Genomic DNA, 23,309 nt, shown 5'->3' with positions numbered 1-23,309 from the left:
AGGCAGAGGATAAGAGAAAAAATATGTTAATCTGATACTGAAGGTTTTGCCAGGGTGCTGAAACATTCAAGCCAGGTAATAATAATTATACTTTGCACTCATGCAGAGATGTATATTTTTCAGAGGACTTTACAAACATTAAATAACTTCTTTGGTGCCCCTGAGAGATAGATTGTTATTATGATGAAGATAATTAGTAATTTAAGGTTGGTGGTCTTATCATAGCAAAAACAAAATTAAAGGAAAAAATATGAACAGTGATTTTGTTTTAGTATAATAAGAAGAAAAGTTCATGGCACACAATATTTTTCCCATTTAAAAAATATTAAATAACTGCCATTAATAGTTTCAAAACATATAAAGACAGCACTATGTAGAAAATGGTGGTAGTCTAAATTTGATGGAGTATTTATATGTTTCTGAATTACATGATGTTATAGATCTCTTGACATATCTAAACATATCTTGATCCAAAGAAAGGGTTACAAGGAATATAACTTTTTTAGTTTAAAAAAATGAAAATCATAGCCAGACATACAGTCTTAGTAATCAAGTACCCACTTGGGCCAACTCTCTCATGCATTTACCTACCCATGATGTGCAGTCCCTCTGAAGTCAGTATGTCTGAATGGGAAGCAAGTAGAGCTGGTCAGGAATCTTTCCACAAAAATGCTGAATTGCCAAAACCAAAGCTTTTTGCAGAAACATATCAGTTTTGATGTACAATTCACCAGGGCTTCTCAGGGTCAGGATGGACCACCCTATAACAGCAAGACAATTAGGGTACTGAGCTAGGATGTGGGAGACACAAGTTTAGGTCCCTGCTGTGGTGCAGGCAGAACAGAGACTTGAACCTGAGTTTCCCATACCCTCCACAAATACCATAACCATTGGGCAGTTGTCTATTCAGAAGTGAGTATCTGTCTCTTTTTTTCTCGCTCCTTCCTCTCTCCCTCCCCCCAATTTTTGGTAAGGTCTGTTTTTCCTTCCAATGCAGAATGAAAACATATGTTGAAAGCTCAGGGGCGGGGCAGTTGTTTGTTTTGTTTTGGTGTTTTTTGTGTGTGAAACAGAAATCTTGTTTTCTATCTAGTCCTAGTAGAAGCAACTCTACACATGTGATCAAAGTGTTTCCAGGATTCGTGTGTTCTTAATTAGCTACCAGTTTTTGTATGCCAAATAGAAAAATGCGGTTCACCAGCTTTCAGAAACTGATAGAAACTGGTGAGAGAAAAACTTTCGTAGGTCATCTGCTAAACCTTAATGTCTGTGTGAATGGTTATAGGAAAGCAAATGTTTGAAGATTTATCACAGTAATTAAACCTGAACAAAGACAAATACATGTTTGGTGGAATTCTGTTCAGGCAATAGATACAGAACCCCCAGAGCAGAAAGGAAGCAATTTCATTGGTAGTTGATAAATAGACAATATCTGTTGGTTCTATGTGGGTGCATTGCGATGCAACAAATAAATTGCCTTCATTAAAGATTTGCATGGAGGATTAATGAGGTTTGGTAATAAGACATAGTAGCACAAAGAAATGCACCAAATATTATTAATTGGATTACAGTGGGAGGACAGGGGAAAGGCCTACTGTTATCATTCATCTTAGCTGATAAGAGTCCTTCCACTCCATGGATGTGAAGTGTGCTCAGTAGCTAAAGTCTGTAGCTTATTGCATTCTTGGTCTGTGATTGGTGCATGGCATGGTTGAATAGAGAGTTTGATGCTAAAGTTTAAAACTAGCCTTTGGGTAAAATAAGGATTTGAACAGGGCCACCCAGAAAAGTCAGGGGGGCCTGAGGCAAAGCAATTTCAGGGGCCCCTTCTATAAAAAAAAGTTGCAATACTATGGAATACTATATTCTCGTGGCGGCCCCTTGGAGCCCAGGGCAAATTGCCCGACTTGCCCCCCGGGCTGCCCTGGGAAAAATCAACTTTTAAAAACCTTCCGCATCTCAGCACAAACCCAGTTTAGAGAAAACTTCTTTTCAACTCACCTTTACAAGGTATCACTGGTTCTCAGCATCAGCTAGTGCTAAAAGGCACTAAAGCTCATTAAAAGGGTTGGATAAATATGTTCTATCAAAACTTTTTTTGGATCGAAAACTAGGGTTTTTTAAAAAGCAGAGAAAATCATGGTCAATGTCTGCTTCAAAATTTGTTGTGGTTTTTTTAATTGAAAAGCTGAAATTAGTCTGCCAAAACCTGAATATGGTTTGGGGTTTCAGAAGCGTGTGGCCAAATATTTGCTGCTTGCTATGTTTGATTGTTTAAAGAAACAATAAAAAAATTCTGCTTAAAAAAATTTAAAAACTTTTGAACCTCCTCAGCTAGTGATCAAATGTCAGACATTTTTCCAGGTTTCTGATACTCTGCTGGCTTCCTTGACTCATACGTGTCTCCATAACTTTGGGTTCATTTAGGTAAGAACATAAGAATGGCCACACTGGGTCAGACAAAAGGTCCATCCAGCTCAGTATCCTGTCTACCAACAGTGGCCAATGCCAGGTGCCCCAGAGGGAGTGAGCCCAACAGGTAATGATCAAGTGATCTCTCTCTCCTGCCATCCATCTCCACCCTCTGAAACAGAGGCTAGGGACACCATTCCTTACCCATCCTGGCTAATAGCCATGAATGGACTTAACGTCCATGATTTATCTGTTTCCTAGAGACTGGCTCCATGGGGTCTCACAAACTGGAGATGGTTCCTGTGGGTTTGTTCTTTAGTGTAGCTTATGTACATACACCATGAACTGAGCATTTCAGCTTGTTCCAAAATCTGAGATAAGCTAAGTTGTGAAAACTGAAATGCTCAAAATAGGCCATGCATGTAAATGGACAGAGAGTGCTAAAATTAAATTAACTGAGGGGTCTCACCAGGGTTGGGATCCCTCAGGAGGTCACATGGTTATTACTGGGGTCACGAGCTGTCAGCCTCACCCTCAAACGCTGCTTTGTCTCCAGCATTTATATAGTGTTAAATTTTTAAAAGAGTTTTTTAATTTATAGGGGGGGGGTCGCACTCAGAGGTTTGCTATGTGAAAGGGTCACCAGTACAAAAGTTTGAGAACAACTGAATTAACCCCTCTGGAGCCTCGGGAATGGAGGGAGGGATCTCCCTTGTAGGGTTGGAAGGAGGTAGGTGGTGTAGGATTTGCTCTTCTCATGTGATCCTCCCCCATGGCTCTCTTGGCTCTATCACTGTTAATCTTGAAGTGGCTAATTTTAAATGAAGCTACCCTTCCCTGACATGAGTCTCCCTATGGCACTGAAATTAAATGTAGACTATAATTTGGCATTTGAGAAGTGAGAGGGATGGTAGCCCTAAGGGAAAAGATAACAACTTGGTTCTTTGTGTTAAATAGCTGTCTGCAAGCCTCAAACTGCTGAATGAGCTTTAGGGTAGGGAAGGCTGTGCCTCCCCAGACAGCCTGGCCCTGCCCCCATCAACCCTCACCCACTTTCTGCCCCCCTCAGAATCCCTGACCCATCCTGCTCCTTGTCCCCTGACCACCCCCTCGAGATTCCCCCAACCACCACCTCAGGACCCCACCCTCAACGAACAACCCCTGCTCCCTGTTCCCTAACTTCCCCGACCTCTATCTACCCCCGCCTGTTGAGTCCTGACAGACCCCCAGAAGGGCCGTGATCCAACCCCCCATTTGCCACTTTAACTTTGTCCAGGGCCACTCCTGGACGCGGCGTGCTAAGGCACCGGGGGATGGGGGAAGGAGGAGGCAGAGGTGGGAGCGGGGCTGGGGGGGGGGGAGCTTCTGACATTCTTATTGGGGCCTGGGTCAAATTGCCCCACTTGTCCCCCCCCGGGCAGCCCTGGATTTGAATGCTTACGTGCTTTTATGCTTGTTTGTTTTGCTTAGATACTGTTCATTGTTGAATGTTAAGGAAGTGTTAACATCTGAAGTGCCTCATTACATTGTCTGCAGCTATAAATTGTAAATGCCACTCTCCATGCAGAATGTCTAAAAACAAACAACTGTTGCACAATTGATAAACTTCCCAGATTGTTTTTGATTGTGGCCATTATCAGGGATCAGTCAGTCTCCTTTGTTCATCGGGTACTGTCATCTTGTGAAATTGTGGTAATCGGTGAAAATCCATATGTTTTGAAGAAGAATATATTCACCCATTTGGATGTTTGAGGAGTTATGTCCGCATATGCCAGTGTATCAAGATGTGATGACACAACTAAGGGGATATTGGATTTTTTGTGTCATTGGTATAAAAGCCCAATCACAGTAAAATAATAGTTCTTTGGAAAATATATTTAGGGTTTCATGTGAATGCTTTACCTTTACAGAATGGAAAAGTGGTAATTTAAACATCATATTTACTACATGCTTAGGATCCATGTGCAAGTGGCTTTCAGTAGTTATTACACATATATGTGACATTTACCGCATCATATACCTGATGCAGTTAAAGGATTAAAGCAAAGGATATCCCAAATTTGAATGACTTCTATGGTAAAAATAGAATTTCCCATGAGAAAAACCATCAGGCAAACCTGAGAATATTCAAGTGTTTCCAATCGTAGGAGTGGGTAGCTCAATCGATTTTTATCTATTTCTGACCCACCTTGACAACATTATGTTTTTTACATTGTCACAGAACCAAAATTGCTTCCTCAGAAAGATGATAGTCTAAACATGATGTTACAGCACCAAATATGCTGATTTGTTACATCTCAGGCATTATCCATTATGGGAAAGATGTCAAATAGTGATAAATCAGGAATTACTGTTGTGAAGCAGAGAGAAAATGGATCTACTAAAATCATTTAAAGATATGATTGTAAACAAAATTTCACCTCCGAAATTTCTTAGCAGAAAATAGATCTGCTCTTTTCAATACTTCATCGCTAAATGACCTAGATTTTCACTCACATGGTGCATTAAATAATGTGATAAAACATGGAAATAAATGGGGCATTTTGAAAGCTTTTCCAAATGACCTTCTGAAAACAGATACAGAGCTCCTCGGAGAGATTTCTGTAAACAAGGCTGGCCATTCATAAAAAGAAATGCCAGCTCTACTGTCACCGTGGTGACTTAATCATATTAACACCAAAACTTTGTAAATAACAGGACTTACTGGCAGACAACTGCTTTAGCCTTTTATCCTCGGAGAATGCCAATTTAGAGCTGCCTTTTATAATTCATAATTTTTCTGACTTTTTTATTTTGTGTACTCCTGTGTGTTGATGAATTGTATCTACATAAAGGTTTGTTTTGTGTTGGCTGTAGACTGTAATTTCAAGGCAGTGCTCTCTATCATCTTTGCGTGTTTGATATAGGTGTCATTGCATAGCTCTCCTCTGTTTTCAGCTAAACTTCTTGCCCTTCCCTTCTGAAAACATAAATAAAGTGAAGTATGTGAATACCATTTACTCAGTCTTAGTATTGTGTTTTGTCAAACAAATATGGCTTGAGATGCAGAAGCTGCATCCAGTCATGAATTTAGGATACTCATGAATTTAGGGGATGGTGTATTTAGATCCAGAATTGAAGTTTGGCTTATTTAGCTTTTCGCCAGCAGTAAGGTTTAGATTCTGAACCGATTCAAAGCTGATAAATACTTAGATCCCAAGTTTGGGCTCATGCCCATATATGTTTGAAATTCAGTCTGATACTAAAAGATAAACAATAAAAATGATGTTCACATTGTTTTCTCTTTCTTTCTTGTAACAGCAGACCACAAGCTTGTCCTAATATAGAGAAGGATTCCCTGTAACTCTAGTGCTCAGATATATAATGAAAGTTAGGAATAAAAACTGGTGCAAATTACTTTTGGTCTGGTTTATTGTAAGAAAATATAGGCCTGGAATTTAAAGCCAGCAAAAGTGGAAGCTGCAGAATAAGGCAGGCTTCAGGCATTTTTACCAACATGTCATCTAACTCTGTTCTAATTTAGGTTAGACTGCCTGTTAAAAATGCCTGAGGCTTGTTTACCTTACAGCTTTTGATGTTGTTCCAACTAGTGGAGCTGCAGAGCAGTGTTGGATGATGGGGTGTTAAAAAAAAAAAAAAAAAAAAAGCCTGAGGTCATTTTGCCTACCCCACAGCTTACACCATTTCTACCACAGGAGCATTCACACTGGTGGTGAAGCACAGGTCCCCGTTTTCCTAATGTAGGCATACAAAAGATATTAACTGAGAGAGAGAGTGGCAGATGGCAGTGTTAATAAAGAAGTTAGGGCCAGAGGGATGTCGTAGGTCACACAGTCCAACCACTTCATCTAAGGGGAGGCATTCGGGCCTAATGGATCACGCAGTGGTTTAGGATTGAGCTTCTGTTCTTGGCTTTGACCTGCTAGTTGTTACATGTTTCTATGCCTCGATTTATCCATGTGTACAAGGGAGATGATACCTCCTTTATAAAAGAACTACATAATAGGAAGTAATGTTATTAGTGTAGGTTATCCCTTACGCTATTCCACTGATTATGTTATCCATCTTTTCTTGACAATTTCCATTGGATGGTGTTTCAGTCTCTCTTGGCAAGCTTTTCCATTGTTAAATTGCTTATTAAGATATCTAATGTAAACTTGCCCTTTCTTAGTGAAAGGTCATTATTACTTATAATGTGTTCTTGGGCAGGCTCAAAAAAAAATCTCCCCGGTCCTTGTATTGTTTCCTTTCCAGTAATTTTATAGGGCTATTGGATATCCTTTTCTTTTCTCTCAAAACAGTGTAACTAAAGTTCCTTTAAACTTTTCTCATACTTGCCAAGCCTCCTATTATCTTAGCTGATTTTTGCATTCTTTCTAATTTCTTTCTTTCCTTTTTATAGTGGGATTCCCTAGGTGAAAATATTCTGGGTGAGGTATCCATACAGAAGAATTAGATCTAGGATGAGGACTGTGGGGCTGGATAAAACATAAATCTTTTCCTGGTTATTATTTTAAGAGCATGTTAGTGGGCCTATGTTTTAAATAAAAAGTTGCACCTACAAAGTAACCTATCACTTTTTTAAAATGTAATGCTATAGCTACTAATTCTCCCCCACACTCTCTTTGTTTGCTACTGTCATCTTTTAACATTTCATTAAAATCACTGCAGTGATAGGTTATACTAGTACTTTCAGGAAAACAGGTATGTTCTACCTGGACATACAAGAAACTTTCAACAGTAGTCACAAGGTTAAAGAAGGATCCTAAATTTTAATTTCTGTGGGCTTGCAAACTGGCATCAAGATAGGGCTCCAAGATTTGAAGGCCATTGCTTTATCTTCCAACCATCCTACCATGGCTGCAAGTTTAGAAATCTGAGAAATTTGTATAGTGGATCAATGTCAATGTGTAGACCTATTTCCCCATAATTGCAGTAGTCCTCTTAAAACCCGTTTGTTAAATCGCTTCTGCAAGACCATCTAGTTCTGTCAGCTTAAAACTGTTGGTTTGTGTGACAGGGCCCACATGCTCTTGGCTCTGCTCAGGTCCACAGATAGCTCAGAGACCCTTTTTTGATGGTAAAACACCCAGTGTAGTTTATTTACAATGTTGGTTTCCATCACCCCTATACACTCTATAGCTTCACCCCTACAGTTCTAGGGACCACCCAGCTTCTGAGGCAAGAGCAATCTCTGTCTTTCTACTTCATCCATTTCCCATGTCCTTCCTGTGCTTTTTGTATCATCTGCCTAATGACCTGATTAGCTTCTTAGTTCTCCTCAGCCCTTCAGTTGGGTACAGTTCTTCTTAACTAGGTCTGGTCTAGAGTAATTATTTAGAGATGACTGGCTTAGCTGCTGTTGCCCAGGACTCAGTCGCAGTTCCCCAGATCCTGAGTGTACTGCAGAGTTTTCCTGTACAGAACCACATATGTGTATGTTGAGTGTTTTGCCAAAGCCTACAGTGGAAATTCACAGTTTTCCAGAGCGTAGTCCATTTCATCTAATATCACTAAGTTGTATGCACTAAACCATCAGAACATTTGAAACCATACTAAGAAGTTGTTTGCCTCATTTACCAGACATAATAAAAAAGAGGAACTTCGTAGAGTGCATAAAGAGCATTACAGTGGGAAATGTATCCATGATAGGTTAATATTTCAAGTCAATTTGGATAAGCACCTGAAAATTCAGATGCTTCTATAAACCTTAGGCAAACCCTTGAGTATTTGAAATGGTGGTCCTAGAGTTTCTCTTATATTGATGTAAATTGGGAGTAACTACACTGATGTTAGTGGGAAAACACCTGTGTGAGAAGAAAACAAGGAAACCTAACATTGTCTAGTTTGGTGCTTCTGTTTCCTAGCTGGAATGCAGAAGTGTCAGAAGTGCTCTAGCCTAACTGGTTTCAGATTTAAATGAAGGTTCAAAGAAAATAATTATATTGTTTTCCTTTATCAACTTATGCATCACTCATTTTTTTTGTGAACAGACATCATTTTACAAGTGACATACTCAAAAAGTCCTTACAGACACAATGGCAGGCATGTCCAATAAGTCTAAATGTTCCATTTGCTTAGAGTCACTGAAATGGATTGTCTTCAATCTGTTCCCTGGCAAGCACTCTAATTAATAAATTAATAATTAAGTGGGTGTGCTGTCAGGGTGCTGATTAAGTAGATTCTGTTCTATGTGAATAGACAGTGAGCCATAGTGTTGGCTACTTTACAGTTGGTATGAATTTCCTTTAACCCGTAACAGTTTACTGAGACTGATTGCTTTCCCTTTGATTTGGTAACAGGTGTTTTCAATTAAAACCCATGTAGTTTCCTTGAAACTGAATGTTTCATCATCAGTTTATGGCTTTTTATATTTTTATGGCTTTTTAAACCATGAATCACTGGAATCAGAAAAGGCATCATAGCGACATGGGGCAATGAAATTTTCCGAGAGAAATATTTGGGGTTTATTAGTATTTTCCTTGAGACATATTGCAAGAGGCAGAAATTTCTGAACATTCTGACAGCTCTTTCTGATTCCAGGGTCCCTCAGAGTCCGAAATAGCCCCTTAGAACCACAGTTAGAGATGAATAAGAGCTTTAAGTGAAAAAACAGTGTGTTCAGCCCATTTTCCCTCTTTGGATAACAGTCAGCTCCTGCTGTTATCTTATATGTTTAGTTTTACATTTAGGTGGTAGAATTCTGGGCTGGAGAATTAAAGGCTCAGGATCCGCACCCCGCTGATGATTCATGATGGTGGGCTTGTTACAATTGCATGCAACAACATTTGTTTTTACTTTTCCTTTAAAAAAAATCTAGGAAATTACATACAAAAAAACATGGATAAAGGAGTGTTACAGTTGCAAAGTCCAACAATCAAAAGTTAGAAAATTCAGATCTGTGGCTACTTGTGCAAATTTAATTCTGACTGTTTGTGCATATGTATGCTGATACCATCTTTAATTACATGATCACTTGCTATTTTTAACCCAGAACCTCTGCCTTCTTAGTGCACATTACACATACAAGGACACAAAATTAAGATTATGCAGGCAGCACTCTGGTCACTGCAACTCTAATTACTCCAGAGCAGACCTCATTAAGAAGAACTGTGCCTAATTGATGACTTGAGGAGAACTAAGAGGCTAATTGGGCCATTAGGCAGATAATACTGTGATGCACTGTTTCTCTTCTTCAGGAGAGGTAACCACTGTGCATCTTGGGAGAGGTAGTCTGTCCAGGGATCTCAACCTTTCATGTGCATGACTTTGATTTTGCAACCTAAATTACTTTAACATATTTAATATACTATGTATATATCAAGAAAATAAAGTATACCACTTTTGGAATACTCTGGGTCCATTTCATATCTTGTTGGTATCATAAGTTTTGGTATATTGTGAAATGTTTGACATCATAGGCATCCACTGGCAAGTGGAGTTTCTGTCATAAGTAGATAGGTAAGGTAAGGGTTAAGTTTCTTTTACCTGGAAAGGGTAACCAAACACCTGACCAGAGGACCAATCAGAGAACTGGATTGTTTAAAAGTCAGGGGCGGGAATGTGGAACTCGGCTCTTTGTTTGTTGCCGCTAGAGTAAACAAGGTTTCTTCTATACTCTTCTATCTCAATATTCTACTAAAGTCTTGGAAGTACAAAGAAAGGCAAAGTCATGCGGCTATGAAGAGCTTTGTTGTTGTATGTACAGATTGTGGATTGCGTGTCTTTGTTGTTTCGTTGGCGGAGTAAACAGGTTTCCTCCTAACTCCATCTTACTTAAATTTCTTCTAAAACATCTGTAAGTACAAAGGAAACAAGTAATCTCGGCTTGATGACTTTGTGTTGTATTCACATGTATGTTGATTTGTTGACTGGTTAATTGGGCTATCTTTTTAACAGACTGTTTCTTCATATTTTCTTATAGCAAGAGCCCTATTGAGTTTCTTAGCACGATTATGTGTTTTATATTTCCTTTTTTTTTATATAACTTTCTTTTACATATGTGGAGGTTTCTTTCTAGGGAGGCCAAGGGGAAGGGAAAAGCCAGCTGTGGGCTATTTTCCTATTGTTTCAGGGAAGGCAAGGCTCGGGTGAAGAGAAAAAAGAATCACTCTGTTCTCTTGTGTTGAGTTTTTCCTCTATTATGCTACGAGACCAGGGGAGGGGTCCTTGTGTGCCAGCTTGATAGCTTGATGCTAGCCTCGGGGACGCTAGATTGCCTCCGGTTGCATCAAAGATGCAGCTAGTTTCGCACCGGCTAACCAGGAAGGGGGAAGCTGGATAGAGAAAGAGGGAGACCAGGCTCTGGTCTGGGGGTCCCCCGGGGGACAGTTGGGGTGACTCGGGGGCATACTAGGACCCCCAATAGTCCTAGTTGGTGGCAGCGAGAATATCCAAGCTGGTAGTGAGCTTGGGGGAGTTTCAGGTAAGCCCCCAGATTTTGGACGCAAAAGTCCAGGTTTGGGACAGCACCCAGGTCTTGGACGCTAAAGTCCAGATCTGGGACAGGAGGCTATTACCACACGCTAAAGTCCAGATCTGGGACAGGAGGCTATTACCACAGTTTCACAAAAAAAAAAAAAAAAAGGATCTGCAATGTGTGCCTTCAGGTCTGTGTTTGCAAATTAATACTATCCACACCGACCACTCGTCCCCTCCCAGTCCCTTGTCTATCGTGTGATGAGAAGCTCCAACAATTCATATTTTGTCCTTCATCTCAACATCACAATTTCCATCTTACTCTATGGCTGCATTCCCCTTCTTCAAGCTTTATTCCAAAATATCCTACACCTGTATTTGGTCGATTGGCCAGCCTGTTTTTCCATTTCCAGGGAGATCATGATTCCCTTTTCTCCAGCACAGGGAGCCATCCTACCTAATAGCTGGGATTTCCCCACATAGTTGGATTCAGTAGTGTATACCTGGCAATGGTATACATTTAGCTCGTATAGTAATACATATCACACTTCTGGCTTGGCAGAACAGTGTATGGGATTCATAGTCGTCCTAGTGTTGTAGTAACCAAGCAAGCTACTAACAAACTTCAAGAGGACTTTATTTTTAAAGTGCATGCACCTGTTTATTGAACTGGCTGCTGCGACATACTTAATTTTACTCTTGTAATTGTTTGTCTGCAGCAATAGTGAACTTTTCTGCAAAGGAGTCACAGTCTGGACTGTGCCTCCTGTATCCATGCTCATTATTTTGGCTTCAGCTGTAGCTGACTCAATCTGAGTAGCAATGGTTATTGCTTTTTCTAGTGTAAGTTGTGGTTCTAGAAGTAAATGTTCTCTTACATGAAGCATGGTTGTTTTCTCAGTGAGCTGGTCTCTAATCATCTCATCTGCCATATCCCAAAGTCACAAGTTACAGTCAGACTCCTCAGGGAAGCAATAAACTCCATTATAGTCTCCCCTCATTTCTGCTCATGCTGGCGAAATCTGTAGCAATTAGCTACTACATTCATTTCTGGCACAAAACGTTCTTTAATGCAGTGAGTGCAGTCTCATATTTATCATTTGCAAGGGGAAAAGTGTAAAAAATATGCTGCCCTTCTGCTCCAAGGCAGTGGATTAGCAGAACATGCTTTCTTACTTCAGAAATCTCTGTAGCACTGATTGCAAGCAGATAAGTCTCAAACATATGGATCCAGGCAGTAAAAGCAATTGGAGGCTCACCTGGGCTTTGTAGAGACGGTGCAGGTGGGTTCAGGGGCATAAGAACCATCCTTGTCGCCAAAATATTGTAATAACCAAGCAAGGAACTAGCAGACTTCAACAGGACTTTATTTTTAAAGTGGAAACCTCTTTACCAAGCTGCTGTTACCCCCTCAGTAGCTCCCAATCAGCTTCCTCCACTCCTCCCCACTCCTTCCTGTTTCCTGTCCTTTCAGACTCCCAACTAGGGTGACCAGATGTTAAGGGGAAAATATTGGGACCGCCGCAGGCCCCCCCGCTTTTTTTTTTGGACACTCACCTGTCCAGGAGTTTGGCGGCAAATTCGGCAGAGAGCCCTTCAGTCGCGGACGGTCTTTGGTGGTATTTCAGCGGGAGTCGCCATAGACAGAAGCACCCGCCACCGAAATACTGCTGAAGACTGTCTGTGACTGAAGGACTCTCCGCTGAATTTGCCACCAAAGACCAGGAAACAAAATATTGGGACAAATAGCATCCCAACCATACTCTGGTCAGAACGTGGGACAAACTCCTACAAATCGGGACAGTCCCAATTTTATCAGGACATCTGGTCACCTTACTCCCAACAGCCAGTGCTCCCAGTTCTAATAATTACAAGCAACACCTAAACACCACACCTAGTTTCTTCCTTATCGTTAGAAGAAAAGGCTCAAGGAAAATGTAGACCTTTTGAAATTTTAGAGTGGTTCTTCTAACCCTTTTGACTCACTCATTCTCCAACCTCCTCCTTAATACATCCATGAGCAACAAGACATTTTTAGCACAGTGAAAAAGACCTATGATAGGACTAGATTGATACATAATGATTACTGACTTTGTACTTCTGCTATGGCTGAAAACAGTAGCTCAGGCAATTTGTGTCTGAAAGCCTGGAACTCACTGTACTGGTGAAGCAGTTTATATCTTGGAGCAGAAGCAGTGAGTTTATATTACTGAGCTAGCCTTGACATTTCCGTATTTAGAGTCAATCCTGACAAGATTGTCATTAGGAAGACGGCAGCAAGAAGATGCCATAGCAGTGATGTTGGTTGTGTCAAGTTCAGCAGGGAAGAATAATCAAAGAAGTGGGAAGAGAGGATGATATAATGGAAAAGAGGAAGAAAATATCATGGATAAAAATAGGGAAGAATTTATGTCTTCTAAGTCAGAACTGGCAGAATACAAAAACAAATGTGGAAGAGACTTAATGATTGAGAATCCCATTGACTTCAGTGGGAGTTTTACATATGCAGGACCCCTTTTATTTAATCTCTGTGTGTGTGTGTGTGTTGTGTATATATATAGTGTATGTGTGTGCACGTCATGGCTCTGTAAAAGCTCCCCCAGCTGGACACTCACCTGGCTGCTGTATTTTGGCTTCACACACAGGGACTGTGTGATTTTAAGCTTCCCTTGATCTGCTTAGGCTGCAGCACTGTCTCTTTCTTTGTCCTGCATATCACACTTCCTGGCACAAGCACTCTGTCTGTTACTTCTTTGCATAAATGGGACCTTACAGCCCAACTCCCAAAAACCTCTGGACAGGTGCTAGCTCCCAGACTCTCTTGTAGCTTAACCCTCTCCCAGAGCTCAAACCTTGTGAGTGGTCTGGATTTACGGTTCCCCTCTTCAGGAACAGGTGATACTGGAAGCAAATATACATGGATCTTCTCTCTTTCTTTCACCTCTTCAAGGAGTTTGGTCCTGCTGTTTAAAAGCAACCCTTTGCTATGATAGCATGCCCTTCTGTTCCTCTCTCCTGCCAAACCCTCCTTTGTCTCTGTGAGTCCCACTGAGTTCCCCCTTGCCATGTGACTCCCTGATAAAAATGTTCAGATTGCCCCCCCAATGATGACATGTTGCTTCCCCCGCAAATGCCGGAGTTGAGACTTGGAAAACAGATTTGCCCAGCACAGTAGCTTTCTCTTTGGCCAAGTGTGCTTTGTTTGAATGGATGCATCCGACCAAGTGGGTATTCACCCATGAAAGCTCATGCTCCAATTCGTCTGTTAGTTTATAAGGTGCAATAGAACTCTTTGCTGCTTTTAAAGTTTAATTACACTCTTTTGTTAGCACAGTTAGCTAGCACTGGATTTTAGCTCAATATAGTGGCAAAAGACAAGAATGCAAACAGGCTTCACATTCAAAAAGTTTGCAGTCTGGCACAAATAAACATAAGGAACCTCCAGTATCCACCAGAATTTGTAAATTGTACATAGACAGATTCTCTGAATCACCACAGTATAGATGTATAAACATTCTAGGGTTGCCAATTTTTTGGTTGGATGTATTCCTGGAGATTTCATCACATGACATAATCTTTAATTAAAGATTAATCTTTGATTCCTGGTGACTCCAGGACAATCCTGGATGGTTGGCAACCTTAAAAAAATTCTCCCTGTAACACTTGATGTATTTTTCCACTACAGCTGATTGTTTGGTGTCTAAAAGAAAATTACATGTTTTCTTGGGATGGATAAAAAGATAAAATTAAGAATGCTACCCTTAAAATTTGATTAACACTTTTTCTTTATCATTTTCAGGAACCGCTAAACTGCCAGATTTTGCCAAGAACCAAATTATATAGGGCCAGATTAAGGGAGGATTCTTGTGTCCTTAGGATTTGAGCCTCGTGGTTGGAATAGTTCCCAGATTCCTCAGTAAAACAGGGCAGGAGAACAAATGAGGTGCAGGTCACACCTGAGGGTAGCTGGGGAGGGCTGGACCAACATTTGTATCCTAATTTTGCAAGATAATGGTGTACCATAATGTACATTAGGAATCAAGGGTTGATGACATTGGGGTCTTGAGAAGGTTACTCAAGTGTGGGAGGAATGGAAATGTCAGTCCAGAGAGAGGAAAAAGAAATGGGAGAAAGGTTTTAGGGGAAGGGGAAATTTCTCCAAGGATTGCTTGAAGTTTTAGAGAATTTGATCCCCATTTCATGATACATTCACCCCTGACAATAGTAAATACTATGCAGAGAGACTATTTTTATTATTATGCTTATCTATTAATGTATTTTTTATAATATGGGCCAGGCTTCTAGATAATTTGATGTAGAGCTAGTTGGAAAATGGGTACAGAAACTGTTGTTTTTTCCATTAAAATTATAACAAGAACAAAAATTACCAAAGAAACATTTTGATTTGGAAATGCTGCTGCAATGTCTCATAGGTATATAGTTTGTGTTCCTCATGTTTCCATTCTCTATAGTCTGGAATCTGTGGACAAACTACCTCTCCCAAGATGCATAATGCTCACTTCTCTTGGAGAAGGGAAGCAGTACATCACAGAGAGTCCCTGGCCATAGTGTTCCATGGGAGATGTGCTCCAGTCAGTGAGCCCGAACGATGGACGAGAATAGGAGAATGAGGTGACCAAATTACATCTCCCATGAAGCACTGTAGCAGCATATTCAAATTGAAATATTTTGGTTTTCAGTGAAAATATTTCTAATTTTGTTTGCTTTTTTATATTCAACATTGAAAGTTTTCATGGAAAGCAAACATTTTTCACACACAAAAATTAGGTTAGTCAAAAAACAGTTTCCATGGAAAATTTTCAGCCAGCCCTGTGAGCTCTTTTTCTGTAGTTTACTAAAAATTTGAATGAATGAATGAATATTCTTGTATTAATTCTAACTTGACTGATAGGATGCAGACTGGGACCAATGTGATATTTTTTCTGAATTGTTGTGGACCCTGTTGAGGAATTTAATGACTTTTATCTCTGTAAACTGAAGACATCTCACAGGGGATTCCAGTCAAACTATTGGCCATCTTTGATGTCATTTCCCAAACTAGGATTTAGCAAAAATCTTAGTGAGAAAGGTCTTAAGAGTTCCAGGTTTGAGGTTTGAAAAAGCTTCAGTTCCAGACTTTGTGGAATTATCCAAAACAAACATTCTGGAGTTTGTTCATTCCTAACACTCACTGTATTTTTCCATAACCAATGCTTTATTTTTGTGTTTTTTCAGAGATCATTTACAGCTGGGTATTTAATGAATTCCCATCTTTCGTGGCAGAAGATAGCCGACGCTTTATCTCTCAGGAGACAGGAAATCTCTACATATCCAAGGTGCAAACATCTGATGTTGGCAGCTATATCTGCCTAGTAAAAAACACAGTGACAAATGCCAGAGTTCTGAGTCCTCCAACGCCACTTACCCTGCGAAACGATGGTAAGTAAGATATTCCCACTCCATGGCAGCAAAAAATGTGAAAATGAAAATATCTTGGGCTACACGGAAACACAGAATAAAACTTAGATGATTTGTGTTCAATATATAGGCATGCATTTACTTCTGTAAACAAAAAATGGGGTGGCCCTTATATTAAAGCCCAGGTGCCTAAACTTGGGCACCATTATCCGTATTTGGGCAGCTAAGTAAGTACTTAATTTTCAGAGGTGCTGAGCACCCAACATCTCCCAATGGGGTGTCACTTATTTAGGTGTCTTTCTTGAAAATAATTGTCTATCAGTAGAATTTTAAAAAGTAGTTAAATGACTGAGGAGTCTAAGTTTCATAGAAAGTCAGTAGGACTTAGGATATTTTAGGACCAGTTTTTAAAAGGTATTTAGGCACTTAAAGATTAAGACAAATTCTAAGCGGGATTTTCAAAAGCACCTAGTCATCTAACTCCCATTTATTTTAATGGGAGTTAGACATTTAGGCTATGTCTACACTACAGACTTTACAGCAGCACAGCTGTATCACTGCAGCTGTGTCATTGTAAGGTCTCGTGTGTAGCCGCTCTATGCTGGTGGGAGAGAGCTCTCCCACTGGAATAATTATACGACCCCCAACGAGTGGTGGTAGCTCGTCCTACCGACATAGTGCTATCCACACCAGCATTTTTGGTGGTGAAACTTCTTGGTCGATGTGTGTTTCTTTCACACCCTGACTGACAAAAGTTTTGCCGACAAAAGTGCTAATGTAGACAAAGCCCTAGTCGCTTTTGAAATTCCCAAAAGTCGCCTATCTGCATCGTTAGGCATCATTCTGGTCCTAAATGCCTAAGGCATTTTAGAAAATGGGACTTGATTTCTGAAGTCACTTAGGCACTTTTGAAAATTTTACCCCTATATCTGTAAATTTGGAGAAGTCAGGTTCCAGTATTATGCCTTGTATGGCAATATCACTCTAAATAAAATAGAAGATAAAGGAATTTTGAAAGTAAGTCACATTCTTTTGTAAATGATGGCTCTTTTGTATTCTTGAAAGAGTTATATATATATTTTAGAGGTTGACCTAAAGTCTATAGTATGTTTTTAGCTGTTTTGGAGTTAAATATTCAACATTTATTATAGCAATACTATGTTCATTTTATTGTTTTAAAATAATCAAAACGCAGTCTGACCTAGTGTTTTTTATTTTAAATGAAGCAGAAATAACATATATATAATTGTCGGCATTGTCTTCTTTCTAAGCTATCCTACATTTCAATCTGCTTTCTAATTCTTCAGGAATGCATTTGAGCAGTTAACCACAATTTGATTCATGCCCACATATATACACACAAATAAGCATTTTGAAGCTAGTCATAAAATACAATGCATAGTGGGGGCTCACTATGTCTTACACTAAAAAACATCTCAGTACTGTACGACCATTACAAAGAGTGGGCTTTAAGAAAGATGACTTAATTTAATATAGTAACTAAAAAAAATACATTTTAGAATGGAATACAGTTGATCTTTTCTTTATAACTCAGTTTAAACTTTTCATGTTTTACATAACAAAAAGTTACATACTTTGTTGCATGGCCTGTTATTTTAATTTGGTTTTATGTGGTACCAATAATTATTTAGTTGAACTTCAAATCGTTAACCCAGAAAATCTGATCTTTTAAGTATTAAACCTTTGTAAATGAAAAAAAAATGCTAACTTTATAGTCTTATAAACCTATAAAGACTAACCTTGCACTTGTCATGAAGACAGAATTGTATTGCACCATTTTTAAAAAAAATTCACAATGCTATCTCTCTTTCATTCTCTCTCACTCACACACACCTCTACCCCTACCTATCTGTGTTTCATTTGTATGCAAGATATACAGAAATTAAACAGGTGAATCATCAACAGTGTTACAGTATTGGGTGCATGGTTAGGGGATATTCAGTACAACCTAAAAAGTTAGAGTAGGGAAACCAGCAAAAAGGGAATAATCATCACTGTGAAGCAAAAACCCAAAATTCATGAAGGAAAAATGCATGAATATTCTTAAATGTCAAGTATGCAATATATACCAGCCTCAAGCAACTTTGAATTTCATGGCTGGCTGTCACAGTGCTTTTATTACATGAGCTTCTGAACCTTGCAGCAGTATTGAGGGGGTCTCTGAACAGATATGTTCTTCTCCTAAACAAATTCTCCATTGCCATTTTACATACACATGCTGCATCACTACTAGACATCCGTGTCTTGTTTTGCATCTATTTAGATTTTGTGAAAAAACTTGTTTGCTACAATAGACTGAGCTAAAAAATTGCCAGAAATTCCTGCCTGGTTGTGCAGGTGTCTCAGTGCAGAGTCTATTTATTGTACTTAGAGCTGGTTAGGAATTTTCTGGCAAAACATTTTGTCTGGCTGGAGGACAGGAGACATTTGACACGGGTTTAATCAGGCCGCAACTTTATTATCAGTTGTCTGGCACTACCTGGCAGATAATAGTGTATAGTGCAGGTAACCCAATGTTTATTCCATAATTATCCGGGGGGGGGGGCGCTTTTACTAGCTCACCCTCTTTTTCCATCCAGATTCCTCCACAACTCCATTGCCAGGACCTTACCATCCAATCCCCTCTCCTAGAGGGTTAAGGTGGGCTATAAGAATGAGGGGTTGGCTCCCTGCCGTATCAATCATAGGAGTCCCCAACTGCTCCCAATTTGTTGCTTTAATGAATATCTTTTTTTAAAGTCCTTTTTGAAGCCATTTATCTGGTCACTGTATACCTTTCCTACAGAATACCTGAGTTGGACATCCGCCATAAGGAGGTGCCAGCACTTAGCTTGGGCTCCTCCTCCCCACACCCAGTTGGGTTCCCAGACATCTCCTAATCTCCTTTTATATCAATTAAAAAACATGACAGCACCTAAGTCAGACAGGTGAACCCCATCCTCCTGAAACAACTCTGCTGACCCTATATTATGCCAGAATGTGAAATTACTGCCCCTGTGATCCCATGGAATTTGGCCACCTCCCTGCTCACATACCTCCTTGTCTTGTCCACCATGTCCACACCAGACCCTGCACTGAAGCATGTCTGACCAAACAATGTTAACTCCTGGAAAAAGTTAAAGGATCAGCCCCGATTCCCTCCATGCTCTTAATATTACTTCCACCCCTTTTAGCATTTCCAAATTGTTTACTCCAAAGTGCACCACAATTATATCTGGTGGTTGCTGACAGGCCCGCACAGCATACAGCAGCAGTATTAATTGATCCCATAGCATGCCCCTCCTTGGCCAACTGAGTACTGCTTTACCACCAAAGTCCAGCTGCAAACCCTCGGGCAACCTGGACGAGTGCCTATGCATCCAAAAGGCAATACTGTACCCGCAGAGCCAACCCACCGTCTGCATGGCCGGTCGTCCAACATCTGTAATGAGATTACAATAAATTAATGCTGCCCTGATTCTGAATGAGTGGGACCAAATTCATGGCTGGCCACCTCCAACCTCATCAGTTCCCATCTCAACACTGTAATAAATTAATATGCTGTGAAGGGACTCCCATCATCGTGCATAACCCCTTTGACTGTATCACNCAATATTACTTCCACCCCTTTTAGCATTTCCAAATTGTTTACTCCAAAGTGCACCACAATTATATCTGGTGGTTGCTGACAGGCCCGCACAGCATACAGCAGCAGTATTAATTGATCCCATAGCATGCCCCTCCTTGGCCAACTGAGTACTGCTTTACCACCAAAGTCCAGCTGCAAACCCTCGGGCAACCTGGACGAGTGCCTATGCATCCAAAAGGCAATACTGTACCCGCAGAGCCAACCCACCGTCTGCATGGCCGGTCGTCCAACATCTGTAATGAGATTACAATAAATTAATGCTGCCCTGATTCTGAATGAGTGGGACCAAATTCATGGCTGGCCACCTCCAACCTCATCAGTTCCCATCTCAACACTGTAATAAATTAATATGCTGTGAAGGGACTCCCATCATCGTGCATAACCCCTTTGACTGTATCACTCTGTAGGCCTTCAAAGTCTGAACGGGGCATATCCCCGGCTCACCATCCTCCCAAAGGATAACAGATTCACCCCAACCTACTTGATCAATCTTTGACCTTCACTGAATGCTCACACAGTTCCAAAGCCCTTCCCGTAAAGTCCCTACCGGCTCCAGGCGCTAGCTCACTGATGTTCTGAAAGTAACAAAAATTGCTATCAAGAATGCTGCCCTGAACAAGTCCACCTCCTGTCCACTATGACATAAGGATCTGCACGAGATCTCTGAGCATCTAAACTGTGATGGGATGACGAGAATCACCCTGGGGCCACCAGTACCTGACCACTCAACCTTGGTTTGTGTAAAAAGGGAGGCTTCAGGTGCAGAGCTGCCCTCTTTAAATCCTGCATTCCCCAGGGAGGAGTCAGCAACCACGCTGACCCCTTTTTGCAGCAGCTTTCATCTCCCTCCCTTCCTCCCAACAGCCATACAGCACTGTTCCCTTCACTCAGCCAGTTAGCCAAACACCACCACCCCACTTAAAGGTGCAGGGCAGTCATTTACATCAGCAAAATGTTGAGTTGTCCAGCCTCTCCCAACTTTTCACAGGAATGAGAGAGAGGGAGCACCAGAGAGAGGGAGACTGATTCTGTAGCCCAGTGATAAGGTCACTCAAATGGGAGACCCAGGCTTGTGTTCCGGCTCCAATGAATATTTAATTAGCCATATAAAGTGGAACAACTCCAAAAGGAGAGATTGAGAGAGACCCCCTTATGTTAAAATAGTTAGTAGCCCAATGATTAGCATGCTTATTTACAACATGGGAAACTGAATTTAAGTCCCTGTGAATCAGACACAGCAGTGACATTGACTATTCTGTGGTTTCTCTCTGTGTGTCATTTTTCACAAAATACTTTGAAAGGACTCAGGTTCATCCTGATTCAGCGCAGGAAAATTTTGGAAATCTTGATAATTTTCACAGGATGGGAAAACAGTTTCCCAGCCAGTTCTAATTGTAACAGATGTTTCCAGCATACTCTGCAATTTCTACAAACATATCTTACAGGAATTTTCAGGTAATGTTTGCGAGTGGGCTACCACATCTCCATATCTGAGGAATGTCATACTTTCCTTTATTGTCAGGTTTCCGTACAATGCAGTCATATAAATAGTGTCACTGAACTCTGATCTTTTGCAAGACTTTTCCCCCATGAATTAGCCCCAAGATTATCATTAAAGCTGTTCATTCATAGAATAGTTCATGTTCTTTTAGGCCTAAATGGCTTTAGATTATGTTCTCTTTTGACCTATTGAATAGTTCATGTTCTTTTAGGCCTAAATGGCTTTAGATTATGTTCTCTTTTGACCTATTGATCTTTTGACCTATTGACAAATATTACTTTGGGGAAGGATATGGCTGAAGAATAAATATAGCAAGCAAAGAAGAAATTAAAGGTAACAGTAAAACAAATGTCCATGTATCTAAATAGTTCCTCATCTTTATGTAGCTAATTGTCGCACTGTGGCTCTGAATATGGCTTGCAGCTTATCATGCCTATGGGTTCCCATAAGGAAATGATTCATTTCAGCCTTGTCAAATGTTTACTGAGGCCTCAGAAGTGCATAGCTTTCTGAGGTCTCATGCCTGGCAAGCCAGCCAGTTATTTAGTTCTGTGATAAACCAGGGTTAGTCCACTTCCGTAGTCAGCACATTTATCGGGAACTTATTGAGAAGAGTTATGTAGGCTGGATTTGTTTTAAGTATCCTTTTTTTTTTTGCTTGCCTCGTGTAGTTTCCTACACTAATTGTTCTGGGTTTTCAATTTATAGGCAGTACCAAAGGGACTGGGCAGTTTATGAGAAGAACACTCCCATCATAACCTTTCTGTGCATTTATCTATGAGGAGGAAGCAGAATAATATTAAGGCTTATGTCAAAATCTGCAAGAATGTAGGAACTTACTTGGCTTTTATTAATCTTTTATTTCTTTAGTGATGTGTCTCAAAGGGAGACTTAGCCCCTTGATATGAAGCAAATTAAATAAAAATATCAAGAAATCCTTGAATGGGTTCTGAATAAAATGAACACCTCGTTTGTTCAGATGCCCTTGACAATCAGTCATTTCATACAATTCAATTTCACTTCAAGCTGGCTTATAAAAACACTGTAAGATTCTATCTGAGTAGATAAAAAAGTTTTAGCAGGGAAAGGATCATGCATCATTTCATTAACTGCCTTTATAATGCTTTAGAAACTTTGATGAGTTATTTAAAATGTGTTTACAAATAGTAAAGAGGGGTTGTTAAAGTGTATCTTTGCAGATTCAGAGAGTGATTGGGAGTAGTAAAGTATCTTGAATGGTAAAAACATCAGAAAATAACCTCTAAACTAGAAAATGGAAATCCAGGGAGCATAAAACCTTTGATAAGTGATAGCATAATGCAGTCATTTGAAGTTCACATGTTTTCACTTTGGTCTTTCCTTTTTGTTTTAATTATTACTGTAAAGAAGAGACGCAAGTTGCTTCTCATTTTATCTCAATATTCCAGAAGATACTGTACAATTTCAAACACAATGGTCAGTCCTAGAACCAATCCTATTCAATTTATTCATAAATGATCTGGAGAAAGGGGTAAACAGTGAGGTGACAAAGTTTACAGATGATACTAAACTGCTCAAGATAGTTAAGACCAAAGCAGACCATGAAGAACTTCAAAAAGATCTCACAAAACTAAGTGGTTGGGCAACAAAATGGCAAATGAAATATAATGCAGATAAATGTACAGTAATGCACATTGGAAAAAATAACCCCAACTATACATACAATATGATGGGGGCTAATTTAGCTGCAACGAGTCAGGAAAAAGATCTTGGCATCATCGTGGATAGTTCTCTGAAGATGTCCATGCAGTGCTCAGAGGCGGTCAAAAAAGCAAACAGGATGTTAGGAATCATTAAAAAGGGGATAGAGAATAAGACTGAGAATATATTATTGCCCGTATATAAATCCATGGTACGCCCACATCTCGAATA

At 40.1% G+C, this 23,309-nt stretch overlaps 1 protein-coding gene and 1 long non-coding RNA gene across 2 annotated transcripts in view; one reads left to right on the top strand and one right to left on the bottom strand.

Moving 5' to 3' along the window:
* The window catches only part of LOC142046123 (uncharacterized), a 771,893-nt gene that overhangs the window by 333,061 nt on the left and 415,523 nt on the right, over positions 1-23,309 (bottom strand). The gene's annotated exons all lie outside the window — the stretch shown is intronic.
* The window catches only part of CNTN5 (contactin 5), a 1,078,547-nt gene that overhangs the window by 768,975 nt on the left and 286,263 nt on the right, over positions 1-23,309 (top strand). Inside the window, exon 8 of the mRNA XM_075061721.1 lies at positions 16,066-16,269. Within this exon, the coding sequence (XP_074917822.1) occupies positions 16,066-16,269 (204 nt within the window). The remainder of the gene's footprint in view (positions 1-16,065; positions 16,270-23,309) is intronic.

Source organism: Chelonoidis abingdonii, chromosome 1 (assembly GCF_003597395.2).
Source record: "Chelonoidis abingdonii isolate Lonesome George chromosome 1, CheloAbing_2.0, whole genome shotgun sequence".
Taxonomy (NCBI): Eukaryota; Metazoa; Chordata; order Testudines; family Testudinidae; genus Chelonoidis; species Chelonoidis abingdonii.
This window is presented reverse-complemented; position numbering and strand designations above follow the sequence as displayed.